This window comes from Colobus angolensis, unplaced genomic scaffold (assembly GCF_000951035.1).
Source record: "Colobus angolensis palliatus isolate OR3802 unplaced genomic scaffold, Cang.pa_1.0 Scaffold439, whole genome shotgun sequence".
Taxonomy (NCBI): domain Eukaryota; kingdom Metazoa; phylum Chordata; class Mammalia; order Primates; family Cercopithecidae; genus Colobus; species Colobus angolensis.
In genome coordinates this window covers 1,810,812-1,825,283 of record NW_012117810.1, presented here as the reverse complement: position 1 = coordinate 1,825,283, position 14,472 = coordinate 1,810,812, and the positions used below count along the sequence as shown (strand labels likewise).

Here is a 14,472-nt window from a genome sequence, read left to right as displayed (position 1 = left end):
GGATGGTCTCGATCTCCTGACCTCGTGATCCGCCCGTCTCGGCCTCCCAAAGTGCTGGGATTACAGGCTTGAGCCACCGCGCCCGGCCTCACTGACACCTTTTTTATAGCACTTATCACTTCCTGCCTGTTTTACAGTTGTCCCCTTTATTAGATTGCAAGGTCTTCATAGAAAGAATCTACATCTGATCCATCTCCATAATTCCATTGCCTTGTTTAGAATTTGGCACCCAGTAGTTGCTGGAAAAAAAATGTTTACTGAGGTTGGGCATGATGACTCATGCTTGTAATCTCAGCATTTAGGGAGGCCAAGATGGGAGGATGGCTTGAGCCCAGGAGTTTGAGACAAGCCTGGGCAACATAGTGGGATCCCATCTCTACCAAAAAAAAAAAAAAAAATTAGCTGGGGTAGGGTGGTGTGCACCTGTAGTCCCAGCTATACAGGAGGATGAGGTAGTAGAATCACTTGAGCCCAGGAGGTGGAGGCTGCAGTGAGCCATGATCATGCCACTGCATTCCAGCCTGGGTGACGGAGTGAGACCAAGTTTCAACAACAACAACAACAAAGTGTTTATTGTATAAATGAACAAAAACACAACTTAAACTGAATGTGGTGGGCAACATTAATACAGATAAAAACATTTGGTTTCTTTGCGTACTTATTAGTGTCGATAATTAGTTATCTGGGGTTTCCATGTGTACAAGGAAAAAAGAAAAACATTATTAAAAAATCAAGAGAAGATACAAACAAGAAGGGGGAATGAGAAGGCCCCAGAGTGAGAGGTTCTGGACCAGAGTGAAGTTCCATCCATTCTACCTAAGACAAGAACTTCCACATCTCCTTGGCCCTGTGATGATGGAGTTAGTTAGATTGGCCGCTATGGCTGGAGTGGGTTAGGGGTCCCCCCTACTCTTAATTCAATCATAAAATACTTCTTGAGCACTTACTATGTGTACTAATCTTTAGGATAACACAATCTTTAGGATATATATATATGTGTGTATATATGTATATGTGTGTGTGTGTGTGTGTGTATATATATATGTGTGTATATATGTATATGTGTGTGTGTGTGTGTGTATATATATATATAAAATGCTGGATCCTTCTTTCAATGACCTTATTTGTAGTAGAATGCAAATGATACATCACGTACTAAAAGAGGTGCCATTATAGGTATAGATGGATATAGCTATACATATATGGAAACTCAGAAAAGGGAGGCATTACTTAAGGTTGTAGGAATCAGAGAAGGCTTCATGGAAGAGGGGTTATTTGAACTGGACTCTGAAAGATAAGACTTGGATAGGTAAAGACAAGGAGGAAGGGGAGCTCAGGAAGAAAGTGCAGGATCATGGAAGGCAGGAAAGCATGGGTGTGCACAGCAGGGAGCAGGGAGTGGTTGGTTTGCTTGCAGCAAGAAGTGTGCCATAGCAGAGAAGTGGTCAGACATAAGGCTGGAAAGCAGGTTCAGAAGCAGACTGTGGAAGGCCTTACATGCCAGCCTGGGTTTGGCCTGTCTTTGATAGATAATAGGAAGACATCAAAATGTTTTGAGCTAGAGAAAGAACTAAGACAATTATAGTAAAATGAAAAGTGGATGGATTTGGGAGATGGGACCTGAGCATGAATCTAATTCCACAGTTTACTGAGTCACACCATCTCTCTGAGCCTCAGTTTCCTCATTCATAAAACAAGAATTATAATCTTAATATCATATAGGAATGCCATGAGAATAAAATGTGAAAGTGCTTTCGAAAGTACTGGATAAATGTTCATTGATTCCTGATCAGAAGTGTATTTGAGGAAGAGAAACCCAGGAGCAATGTAGGATGGATTTAAGGAAAGAAAGAATGGAGACACAAGATGAGGAGGATGCTGATGCAGTGATTCAGCCACAAGGCATTAGGACTTGAAGACAATGGAATGAAGAGGAGGAGGCACAAATAATAAATCCACAGCACATGGCATTAGATAAATGTTGAGTTGAGGCAAGAAGACAGTTTGAGATGATCCTGGCTTTGAGTGTGGGTAATGGGTAGGATGATGGTCCCTTTAACTATTTTAGGAACCAAAATAGAGCAGCAAGTAGGAGAAGAAAGGATTTGTTTACATTTGGAAGTGAATGCATTTAGTATTCATATCCCAAAGCTCCTTCTACTCAACTTGCTCTTGCAACAGAGAAAACAGACAAAGCACTTTCCCTGCGGGTGCAGCTTTTCCCCTCCCCCTGCACCTGCTGCCCCTGGGAGGGGGTTGAAGCATCTTTTCTAGTCACCTAATTTAGCATAATCAACTCCAAAGCTCTGTAGCTATTTACAAAGCTCATTCTCTCCCCAACCACCTGCAAATGGAGCAGTTGACCCAGAAGAGAGGAGGGACTGATATCTTGGGCTTTTATTTTCTTACCTTCTGAAAACAGGGTTGTAAGCCTCTGCAGCATTAGCAAAGCCTGTGTAAACTTGGGTCCCCTCGCACTCTGAAGTGGCTCCTCCTGAAGGTCTGTGTGAACTAGGTATCTCCTGTGAGGCAGATAAAACTGCAGCCTTCAGGGGGGCCTTGGCCTGTCCAGATCAGGCTTTCAGTCATTCCCTTACTATTTCTTAACAAACTATACTAGGCACTGGGGAAAGAGATGAAAGGCAGAGTCAGTGGCATTAAATTAGGAGCACAAAGATGGTAAACAATGATAAATAAACCATCTCAAAGCACTATAATGCTTCAAAATAGGAATATGTGCAAGAGGGCCAGGTGCAGTGGCTCACACCTGTAATCCCAGCACTTTGGGAGGCCAAGGTGGGCAGATCACTTAAGTCCAGGAGTTTGAGACCAGCCTGGGCAACATGGCAAAACCCCGTCTCTACTAAAAGTACAAAAATTAGCTGGGCATGGTGGCACATGCCTATAGTCCCAGCTACTCAGGAGGATGAGGTGGGAGGACTGCTTGAGTCCAGGAGGCAGAGGTTGCAGCGAGCTGAGATTGCACCATTGCACTCCTGCACTTCAGGCTGGGTGACAGTGTGAGATCCCATCTGGAAAAAAGAAAAAAAAAAAAAAGAATATGTACAAGAGCAAGCATAGTAAAGTAAACCCATTCTGGGGCAGGGATGGGAGGGATAGAGAAGATGAATTTTTTTTTTTGAGAGTCAGGGAAGGCGTCAAAGGGGGTAATTAACACTTGAGTCGAGTTCTGAAAGGAAAGGACATCGATCATCAGGTAGGCACGGAGCAGGGCAGTGCAGAAGCAGGTCCAAAGGTAGAAAGGATTAGGTAGTGAGGCTCTTCACTGAAGTTCAGGGGGCCTGTGAAAGATTGTCAGGGGTAAAGTCAGAAGCAGGCAGAGACCAAATCATGAATGCTGTGCTGAGAGGCTACAGAGAAAAAAGATAAAGCACTTTCCCTGCGGGCGCAGCTTTTCTCTTTCCCCTGCACCTGCTGCCCCCGGGAGGGGTTGAAGCATCCTTTCTAGTCAGAGGTGTATTTGAGGAAGAGAAACCCAGGAGCAAAGTAGCAAAAAGCAAAGGGGAGCCACAGATCGAGTTCTTGAGAGTCACAAGAACAACAGTGTCCTTACTCAAGAAAGGCCCAGATAAATCCATGTATTATCCTGGAGAATAAATGACTCTCAAGTAAAATAAATGAGTGCTCAGGCAAAAAAAGCTCCAGGAAGAACTTCCAGGGGTAGCAGTAAGTGGGAGTGGTACTTGCTGAGGGAACCTGCTGATCATCACTGTAGCTATGGCTGGCCTTTGTTTTAGGGAAAGGATCACCAGTTCTTAGAGGAGAAAGAAGGTGAATGTCTCTGTATCTGTCTCTTTCGCCACTCAGAGGCTGGTCTTCAGAATTCTGTCTCTAGTACTTGGCTGGCTGGGACTGTTTTGGGAAATAGCACCCTCTAGAGGAAACAGTATGTTTTATTTTGCGGGGCTGCTGGGGGTGGTGGGGTGCACAACAAATGATTTCCAGAGCTTTGGCTTGCTTCCTTCCCCAGGGGCCCGGGCAGCTTGAGGGTGGAGTGTAGCTGATTGTTTATCGGCTTCTGACTCTGGCCACCGCAGAGAACAAAGCTGCCTGGCTGTGGGAGGTGGCACAACAGCTGGGCGCAGCAGATAACAGCTGGAGGTGGCAGATATAAAGGCTGGCAACCACAGGCACAACAGCTGGAGGTGGCAATCACAACAGCCAGAGGCAACAAAGAGGCTAGCAGTGGCCGAAATCTACAGTGCCCATGAGTCTAGAGCCTTAACCCTGGGTTGTGTGGTCTTACATACAGGGTGCCGTAGTGGCATCTGCTGAGAGCATGAGGTCCATGAGAATGAACCTGGGGCACACAAAAGCAGTTGCTACAGTTAAAAAGTTCTGGACCAGGAGCTGGGAGACCTGGATTCTTGTTCCAACTTTACCACTAACCTACTTGGGGCAAAGCTCTCTGAGCCTTAGTTTCTATGGTGCCTTTCCTACCTACCTCATGGTGTGAGGATCAAACTGTATGTTTTATAAACTTTAAAGTGAGAAGGAGTTATAGACTAATATTTTGGGATTGATAAGCAAGGCTTTTCTTGGGCCCTAAGAGCTTCCATTCTCCAAGATATGTACAATCTCTCCTCAACATAAACAAAGCCAGGACTCCAGTTAAGGATCCCTGAATGTTACCACAGAAAGTGCAGGGGTAGAAGTGGGGCAGAGAAGGCAGGCATCCTGACCCACTATGAGTACAGACAGAAGCTTGAAGACAGTCTTCCAATCTCCCCTCCAAAGCTTTTATCTCCACCATAGGATCTCTGCAAAGTGCTTGTCCAAAGTGCCTTCCTGATTGTTACAATGCTCTTTATAATGTCAGTTTGCAATCTTTCTCCCTGCAGTATGAACTCACTGACTGTTCCTCTTGGAGCTCAAAGGACAAGTCCAAGCCTTTGATCACTTGACAGCCCTTCAAACCAAATATTTGCACACATCCATTATATCCTTCTGATGGTCTCTTCTGAATGAACTTCCCTATTTCCTTCAACTATTTCTTATGTGATCTGGTTCTGAATCCTATCATATCCTGAGTGTTCCTTGATGCTGGATACTGCAGGCATAGGATGAACAGAGCAGAGTAGAATCAACTACTTTTTTATTCTAGAGACTTCAGTTCAACTAAAGTAGCTTAAGATTAGTTTGCTTTTTTGGCAATCAAAACACATGAATAACTCATATTGGATTATTTTCTGCTAATATGTTTAACTTTTTTATATTGTACTGCTTTGCTAAATCACATCTTCTCAATCTGGAACTTGCTCAGGTAATTTTTGGACCCAAGTACATTATCCAGCACTTAACATTTTTGTTAGACTTGGCCTACTTATTTGACTCCTTTTGGATCCTAATTCTGCTCGAGCTCTTGCATTTGCTATCTGTCCCAGCTTTCTGTCAGGCGTATAATTGATGGCCATAGCATTCTATAGTTTTGAATGAAGTTCATGTTAAGAAAATTGAATAGGGCAAGGCCAAAGATGAAGCTCTCTGGTGTATCAATAGAAAATGAATTCCAGGCTATCATGGTCCACTCACCAGTACCACTGATTTTTAAAGTCACCGAATTAGATTAGCATTCTCTTCATTTTTCTTTATCTTATCCCCAGGTCATAATGAGAAATCTTGTCAAAAATCTCCTGAAGTTTAGGTACACGTTCTCTGTTGCACTTCTTCGATTTGTCAATTTAGTAGCCTTATCATAAAAGAAAATTAGGTTATTATTATTCTTTTTTTTTTTTTTTTGAGACGGAGTCTCGCTCTGTCGCCCAGGCTGGAGTGCAGTGGCCGGATCTCAGCTCACTGCAAGCTCCGCCTCCCGGGTTTACGCCATTCTCCTGCCTCAGCCTCTCGAGTAGCTGGGACTACAGGCGCCCGCCACCTCGCCCGGCTATTTTTTTGTATTTTTTTTTAGTAGAGACGGGGTTTCACCGTGTTAGCCAGGATGGTCTCGATCTCCTGACCTCGTGATCCGCCCGTCTCGGCCTCCCAAAGTGCTGGGATTACAGGCTTGAGCCACCGCGCCCGGCAAGGTTATTATTATTCTTGAGACAGAGTCTCACTCTGTTGCCCAGGCTACAGTGTAGTGTCATGATGATAACTCACTGCAGCCTCCAACTCCAGGGCTCAAGTGATCCTCCTGCCTCAGCCTCTAAGTAGCTGGGAGTATAGGTGTGTGCTACCATACCCAGCTAATTTTTAAAAATTTTTGCTGATATGGGGTCTTGCTGTTTCCCAGGATGGTTTTGAACTTCTGACCTCAAGCGATCCTCCTGCCTCAGCCTCTCAAAGTGCTGGGATTACAGGCAGGAGTCACCACACTCAGCCAAAATTAGGCTATTCTGATGTGACTTGTTCTTAGTAAATCCACACTGGGTCCTATTGATAACTTCCTTTCCCCCATCCTGCCCAAGTACTCATAATCTTAATATTCCATTCTAGAATCTTGCCTAGGAGCAATATCTTACCTGTTTGTTTGTAGTTTGTGAAAGGTACTTCATTTTTCTTTTTGAAAATTAAACCATGTTCATTCATCTCCAATTTTACAGCATGTTCCCTGTTCTCTAATATTCCTCAAAATCTCTTATAGGAGTTTACATCTTTTTTTCAAGGGTTTGAGGATCAAATGAGAAGGTATTCTAATGTGTGAATTCTAAAATGGTATATAGATATAGGCAGTATGGTTGTTATGTTATTATTACTACTACTGAGTACTAAATACGGCTTTGTTTAGGCTTGAAATACAAATTCTTCAAACTTCAGAGTTGCAGAGCTTCCTTTTTGTTCCAAAGCAGCCAAGGACATAGGGGAGTGAATGACATCCAGAATCGGTTGAATAGTCTCACATGAACAGAAGTTCCAAATGACCTGTGGGCTGGTAAATTGGGCATCCTTGTTGCCTCTGATCATTCTCGGGGTTCTCATCCATTGGTGATCTCCAATTCAGTGCCTACCTGGTTGGGCATATGGTCAGGCCCAAATAATTTGAAGTTTTCCATGGGTAAGGTCATGGGGAAAACAGAGGTGGGAGGTGGGGTGGGCAGTGTGAAGAATCATAAAATGCAATGGTTCGGATGTTTTCGAATGGAGAATGTAATGAGCCTCTCCAAGAAGGGCCAAACTCCCCAGAGATCACTCTGCTCCACAGAAGATCTGGCTATCAGATCCAGGGTCCAAGGGCTCAAGTGATTAAAATTCTTTCTGTGCTGGAAAAGTACAAGTTACTGTTTGAACAAGGGTGCCAGGCACTTTGTATTAAGTGAATGGTCTCTTATTTCAGTGGCTTGCCCCACTTTCTGCTATCAGAACAAATAGCAATCCTGAATTTGAGCCTGTGCAGACATAGCTGCTAGTTAATGTACACCCCTAGCTCTTCTACTTCACTCCGTCAAAACAATTTTGCCACCCACAATCTGGCATTTCTGCCAGTCCTTGAGAAAATGTCCCAGTGCTGCCAGGAAGTTTCAACATGTTGTTTCTCCTCCACCACTGCTTATTTCTTTTTGTTCAAATCCCATCTGTACTCTTCCTAACACTGCCCTAGACTCTAACTCAGACCAAATTTCCCCAGATAATGCAAACAGATGATGATGATGATGATAAAAAATGAAATGGTCTAGGTGCTTAGAGAGCATCTTGAAGGGTAAAAGAATGGGTAGTTTCTGCTATTCTCTGAACCAGATGAATATCTTAGTATCATCAGTGGGTTTTGGCTTGGGGGTAGAGCAGAGAATGAAGAAATTAAGGGTGTGTGTGTGTGTGTGTGTGTGTGTGTGTGTGTGTGTGTGTGTGTTAAGGGGGATTGGTCCAGAAGGATTTCAACAGGATAGCTTGTCTTGCTTCATAGCCATTCATGAGGGTGGGGAGGGATCCTATTTCAAAATTAGAGATCTTCGGAGGACTGGTTTTGTGGTGAAGGCTCTCGTTAGTCTCAGCCTCACCTTCAAGGAACTGTGAAGCTACTACTCTTTCTGCCTCTCTTCCCCTAAGAATTACAAATATCAGACTGTATTGCACTTATTTGCTTACTAAATAGGCATCTTTCTCACTAGGCTGTGAGTTCTTGGAGAGCAGAATGATGTCATTTTATTTTATTTTATTTTTTTATTTTTTTGAGACGGAGTCTCGCTCTGTCACCCAGGCTGGAGTGCAGTGGCACGATGTCAGCTCACTGTAACCTCTGTCTCCCGGGTTCAAGCAATTCTCCTGCCTCGGCCTCCCAAGGAGCTGGGACTACAGGCTCATGCCACCATGCCCAGCTAATTTTTGTATTTTTAGTAGAGACAGGGTTTTGCCATGTTGGCCAGGCTGGTCTTGAACTCGTGACCTCCGGTGATCCGCCCGCCTCGGCCCCTGCACAGTGCCTGGCACATAGCAAGTGCTCAAAAAATATTTGGTAATACAAGAACACATAAGTGACACCCAAATGAATGTTAATTCCTCCCTCCCATGGGGTGGGGGTTAGGAGTCAACTGGATTTCTACGATAACCTCCATTATGCTCTCTTGCTCCCTCCAGATGACGTCAGTTGCCAAGGTGTATTACAGTCAGACCACTCAGACAGAAAGCCGGCCCCTAATGGGCCCAGGGATACGACGGCGGAGAGTCCTGACAAAAGATGGTCGCAGCAATGTGAGAATGGAGCACATTGCCGACAAGCGCTTCCTCTACCTCAAGGACCTGTGGACAACCTTCATTGACATGCAGTGGCGCTACAAGCTTCTGCTCTTCTCTGCGACCTTTGCAGGCACATGGTTCCTCTTTGGCGTGGTGTGGTATTTGGTAGCTGTGGCACATGGGGACCTGCTAGAGCTGGACCCCCCGGCCAACCACACCCCCTGTGTGGTACAGGTGCACACACTCACTGGAGCCTTCCTCTTTTCCCTTGAATCCCAAACCACCATTGGCTATGGCTTCCGCTACATCAGTGAGGAATGTCCACTGGCCATTGTGCTTCTTATTGCCCAGCTGGTGCTCACCACCATCCTGGAAATCTTCATCACAGGTACCTTCCTGGCAAAGATTGCCCGGCCCAAGAAGCGGGCTGAGACCATTCGTTTCAGCCAGCATGCAGTTGTGGCCTCCCACAATGGGAAGCCCTGCCTCATGATCCGAGTTGCCAACATGCGCAAGAGCCTCCTCATTGGTTGCCAGGTGACAGGAAAACTGCTTCAGACCCACCAAACCAAGGAGGGGGAGAACATCCGGCTCAACCAGGTCAATGTGACTTTCCAAGTAGACACGGCCTCTGACAGCCCCTTCCTTATTCTACCCCTTACATTCTATCATGTGGTAGATGAGACCAGTCCCTTGAAAGATCTCCCTCTTCGCAGTGGTGAGGGTGACTTCGAGCTGGTGCTGATCCTAAGTGGGACAGTGGAGTCCACCAGTGCCACCTGTCAGGTGCGCACTTCCTACCTGCCAGAGGAGATCCTTTGGGGCTACGAGTTCACACCTGCCATCTCACTGTCAGCCAGTGGTAAATACATAGCTGACTTCAGTCTTTTTGACCAAGTTGTGAAAGTGGCCTCTCCTAGTGGCCTCCGTGACAGCACTGTACGCTACGGAGATCCTGAAAAGCTCAAGCTGGAGGAGTCATTAAGGGAGCAAGCTGAGAAGGAGGGCAGTGCCCTTAGTGTGCGCATCAGCAACGTCTGATGACCTGTTCCCACTCCCCCATTCCTCTGGTCTCTTTTCCTCTCTTTCAATGCCCTGGTAAGGAATACTATCCGGGTTTACTGGAGATCCTCCGAAGCACCCATCCTCCACCCCCTCTTCTTTAACCCAGTGGCCTGTTGGTAGCTTAGGCCAACTGGAGTCCAGGTTCCCCTCCCACTGTCCCCTTTCCACTCCTCCCGCTTCTGCCCCAATACATATACCTCCCTTAAGCCAGGATGGGGGAAAGAGAGGGATTAGGCTGAAGTGGCTTAGAAGGCCTCAGCCATGCTTGGATACTCACATTAGGAGGATCATGTGGTTGGACAGACAGACTCCCCCCACCTCCCACCACCACCATGAAGTTTGGTGACTTGAGGCTGGAGCTCCCTCTGTTACCTTTCCATCTAGCAAGTTCCCAAAGGCAAGACTCTCTCTGATGGTCATTTTGTGGTCTGTGCTTTCAGAAATACAGGAATCTGATATCAATGTATCCTAGGGTTTCTACCAACCTCTGTTGAAAGAAGCCAGGGTTTGCCACCATGAAGCTGATTTCTGCTGGTGACTTCTGACCATAACCTAGAATCACGGTCACCACTATTTTTACTCTATAGTTTGTCAAGTGAACACTCTCAGGATACCCAGTTCCTTCATAGCCTGTTCTCAGAGAATTGGAGTTGGCCCAAGAAACATAAACATATAACCACCCATATCTATCCTGGATTCTGAACTCTTTAATTTGGAGTGACTAACACAAGTTGTTGTCTAAACCTGTAAACCTATCTTCTAGGCAGCCCAGAGAAGATCTGTTTCCCTGTGTCCTGTGAATGGAAGGACACAAGCCAATATGTTCCTTTGAAAAGAGTCCAGTACCAAGGCCCCATGGAAAGGCCTGAAAATAATATTCCAGATTACATTGTACCTGGCTTCTCTTCTTCCTTTCCTGCCCAGCCTAGATCCTTCTTCCTTAACCCCAACTCTTTGGGAGAAGAGAGGGAAAATGCAAGGGCCTTCCTCTCTTAACACAGATGCTCAAGTAAAACTAGATCCACAGGGCACAGATTCCCCAGAAAGTTAACCCAGTCTCACTATGAGGGATGGGTAAATTCTCAGATTTCCAAACTTCTGTACAGTGCCTCTGAGAATTGGTGATGCTTTGTTAAGGTTTGGGCAGAAGCAGAACTCTGTGGATGGCAGCCACTATTCTCAGTTACACCTCCCAGTGCCCTTCTGAAAAGTGCCAGCTATTTCATTAGGCAATGTTGGAAGGAGAGGAAATTATACCTGCTGATCAAATATCCATGGCTTCCCTCAGCCATTCCTGAGACTTGGTATAAAATGAAGAAAATCAGTGTCATCTCTACTCTCCTCTACCATGAGGCCATTTTCAGGCAAGTTAAAAAGCAGACTTTAAGAGATCAGACACAGCCTATTCCTTGTTCCCTGGTGGGGTCTGTGGTAAGGGTCAGGGAAGGGCATATAAGCACCAGAGCTTTATCCAAAGCCCCAAATCCCTGGAGTGCTTTCTGGTCTCACTTTGGTACCAAGGAAGCCTCACATAGTGGTACTGCATAGTCCCACTATGAATCAAGTGGCAGTTTATTTAAGGTGGTCTCAGCCAGTTGTTACAAGCTACAGAATATATACATGCATCTATGTACAGAGCCTTGCTAAGAAACACAAAATTTTGAGGCTAGACCCATGATCGCCACCTACTATAATTGCACAAGGTCTTGTTATATTAATCTCTCCTTGAACTCAACTAACTATATCTTGAAAATGAAGACCCTTCAGTGTCCATCTACTGTAAACTCCACCATTACCTTCTAGTTGGCATAAAAACAAGAACCACAAAAACTTGAAAAATCTGAAACAGAGAACAGAAGGCCAAGAGTCAGCTTCTGCATTCTCAACTTTATTCAACATTAGACTTACCTGATTTCTTTCTGTGTGTAGGGACAAGATGTACTGCTGTGTGTGAGTGTGTGTGTGTGTGTGTGTGTGTGTGTGTGTGTATCTGTACCTTCTTATCCATTGGCAAGTTAACCTCCATCTGGTTTATTTTGCCATGCTATGCTTCCTTCCTGAAGGTATTACATTCTTCCCATTCCCCTGCTATCTATTCTAAGCCCCCAGACTCAAGCCTCTAGACTCTTGGATGACAAAGTGAGAAGAAAACATTTTCTGACTTACCCTTTTGGAATCTCCTCCGTTATTATCCCAGGCTTTGCTTTAAGTTGCACTTTAAATCACACCATCCTATTAATGCAATCTGGCATCTTCTCCCATAAGCCCCCCACAGGGAACAACTACCCCCAACCTTAACTCTAAATCATTCTTTAGACTATAGTCTATCTCCTCTGACCTGAAATCCTCTTTTAGGCAATAGGCTGAGTTTCAGAAGCAGCCAGGTCTGGTGAGAAATGGGCCCGCATACCAACCGTGGACTTGGAATATCAGGACAGTAGTAGGCACAGCTGTAAAAAGGGGAGATTTCAGAAGACGGGCAAAACAACTGATGGGGGAAGATATCTGGGGTGTGAAGATGAGAAAAAAATGATGCTGAGGGACCTAGTGAAATCAATGAAACTCTTGAGTCTTGCTTAGGCTCACAAATAATAAGTGTGGAGGCTTGGGAAATTAGGATATGACACATATGAAAGGTTTATCTAAGAAGAAAGAAACAGAGATAATATATATATATAGAAAGATGTATATAGATGTATATATGCCCAAATATATTGAATGTACAGAAGGGAAATATTCAGAGACTTTAGCATTGGGGGCAGATATCTTGGCCTGGTTATGGGGTGGGACACCCAGATTTTTAGACTTACAATCAGTGGTCCAGGTTTCAACATGGAAGTGAGACAGCTGATGAAGGGTTTCAAGTCTGGAAATGGGAAAGGGAGGGGTAGAAGTTCCTTTTCAGAAATAAAGAGGCATTCATGAAGGCTTTTGTTGAATCCTCTGCTACTGACAGGACCAGGAAGAGAGGAACTCGGAGGACAGTAGGGAGGGGAAATCTTGGAAAATCTACCACTTAAACACTGTTGTGCCCCCATCCACAGCAGCGTCCTGCCACTGTAGAGCCTTTTTAAAATAAATAAAATAAAATAAAATAAAATAAAATAAAGCACCCTTTTGTTTCCCTTTCATGAAGTACACTGTATTTCCCTGTCTTCCACAGGGGTGGGAGCTGCTATTGTTCTAGCCCCTGAAATTCAACTCAGGAGCTGAACACCTTGGTGTATGGGAGGCACTAACGGGAAGCCTCAACCCTCGAATCCAAATGTCAGGACTAATAGCTGTTGGGCCCAAGATCTCCCAAGGTCGAGGCCCAGCCTTTTGTGTGGCTGCAAGCAGCCCAAAGAGAAAGCTATGGATTCCAGAAGAGTTCCAATCCTGGAATTTGGGCATGGAGGGTGATGCTTTGGTTTTGATGCTTCTGAATGAAAATGAGTAGGGTTACCAGCTGCTCTAAGGGACAGTGAAGTTCCCATGAGAAGCTTCCAAAACCTCTGCAATGTGCTTCACCCCATTATTCCCCCAACCCCTGTCAGCCTAATAAAATCATCCAGGAGTTTCCCTATAAGGTCTGAGCAGATAAAGGAAGCCAGTTATACTATTGCTGCAAGTCCGGGACACTGTGCCCTCCCCACGGCTGCTCTCCTGGTCCCTTTACTCTTGCTAGCTAACCTAGTTCACTTGTACAGTAACACACTACCTTTGCTGGAAAGTTAGCATGGGCCTCCAGGCTCAGTAATGGCCAACTCTACTGACGCAGAAGTATTTAGGCATGGTTCTTCTATTCATTGCACTAAAGACTAAACCAGGTCAAATTTACCTAGGAAAAAAAGGTGTGTAAGATTTGTTTTGTTTTTGTCTGTTAAGAATAAGCTACTAAATAAAATGGATGACTCTTTGGTTGTCACTCTAGCTTCTTTTAGAAATCTAAACCAATACTGTCAAGGTCTGAACTCATAGGCCTACCCATGAGCATGGAGGGTTGAATTAGGCTGTGCTGGAAGAACTTCTGACTTCATGGCCAAGCCCCTTCTGTTTAATTTTTCTCTCATGCTTTAGCGAGTTCCTTTCACATTCGGTTTTCATGGGACAATACTGAAAAAGCATTAAGACCCAAGAGTATGAAAATTGGCTCAGCTTAATCCATAAAAGTCAAGTTGCTTTGGATCCTGGGCATTGTCCCTTTTGGCCAGTGATCACAAGCCCAATTTCCCTTCCATGCTACCATGTAGTCTTGTTGCCAGTTTTCCTTATATATCCTCAAGGTTCTTTGTAAGCTTGTTCCTTCAATCACTAGGCATTTCTTCCCCCAAATCTCAAAGAAATGGATTTCTCTTCTATCCTTGTCTGTCAGTAGCCTGAGAAAGATCTGGTTGTTAACATCCAGCCCTAAATTTTCTCTGATGAGAGGCAAAAGACCCTACAGTCACTGACTCTTGTTCCCCAGAAGTGGAAGGAGAGAGAGAGGAGGGAGGAGAAAATTGGGTCTCTTATCATGATCAATAAATACTTAAAGTACAACATTTAGGAAATACTAGGAATGAATCCTAAGACATATGAGATATTTAAGATATAGGACATGTATAGTTCCTAAAAGGCCTAAAAGGTTGAAGAAACCTACAAACTTGTAAGGAAACAGAAATAAAACAAGTAGCATACAAATATAATGAAAGGCAATATAGCAGGTACCATGTACTAATGTCAGATATGACATTAGCAGAATGTTCCAAAAAGAGTGAGATCTCTGTGGGAAATATTTCACAGGAACAGGAACAG

General features: G+C 44.6%; 1 protein-coding gene across 1 annotated transcript in view; it reads left to right on the top strand.

Moving 5' to 3' along the window:
* KCNJ10 (potassium channel, inwardly rectifying subfamily J, member 10) overlaps positions 1-12,166 on the top strand; it is a 31,807-nt gene extending 19,641 nt beyond the window's left edge. The window contains exon 2 of the mRNA XM_011957210.1: positions 8,533-12,166. Within this exon, the coding sequence (XP_011812600.1) occupies positions 8,533-9,672 (1,140 nt within the window). The 3' untranslated portion in view covers positions 9,673-12,166. The remainder of the gene's footprint in view (positions 1-8,532) is intronic.
* Positions 12,167-14,472: the final 2,306 nt, after the last annotated feature.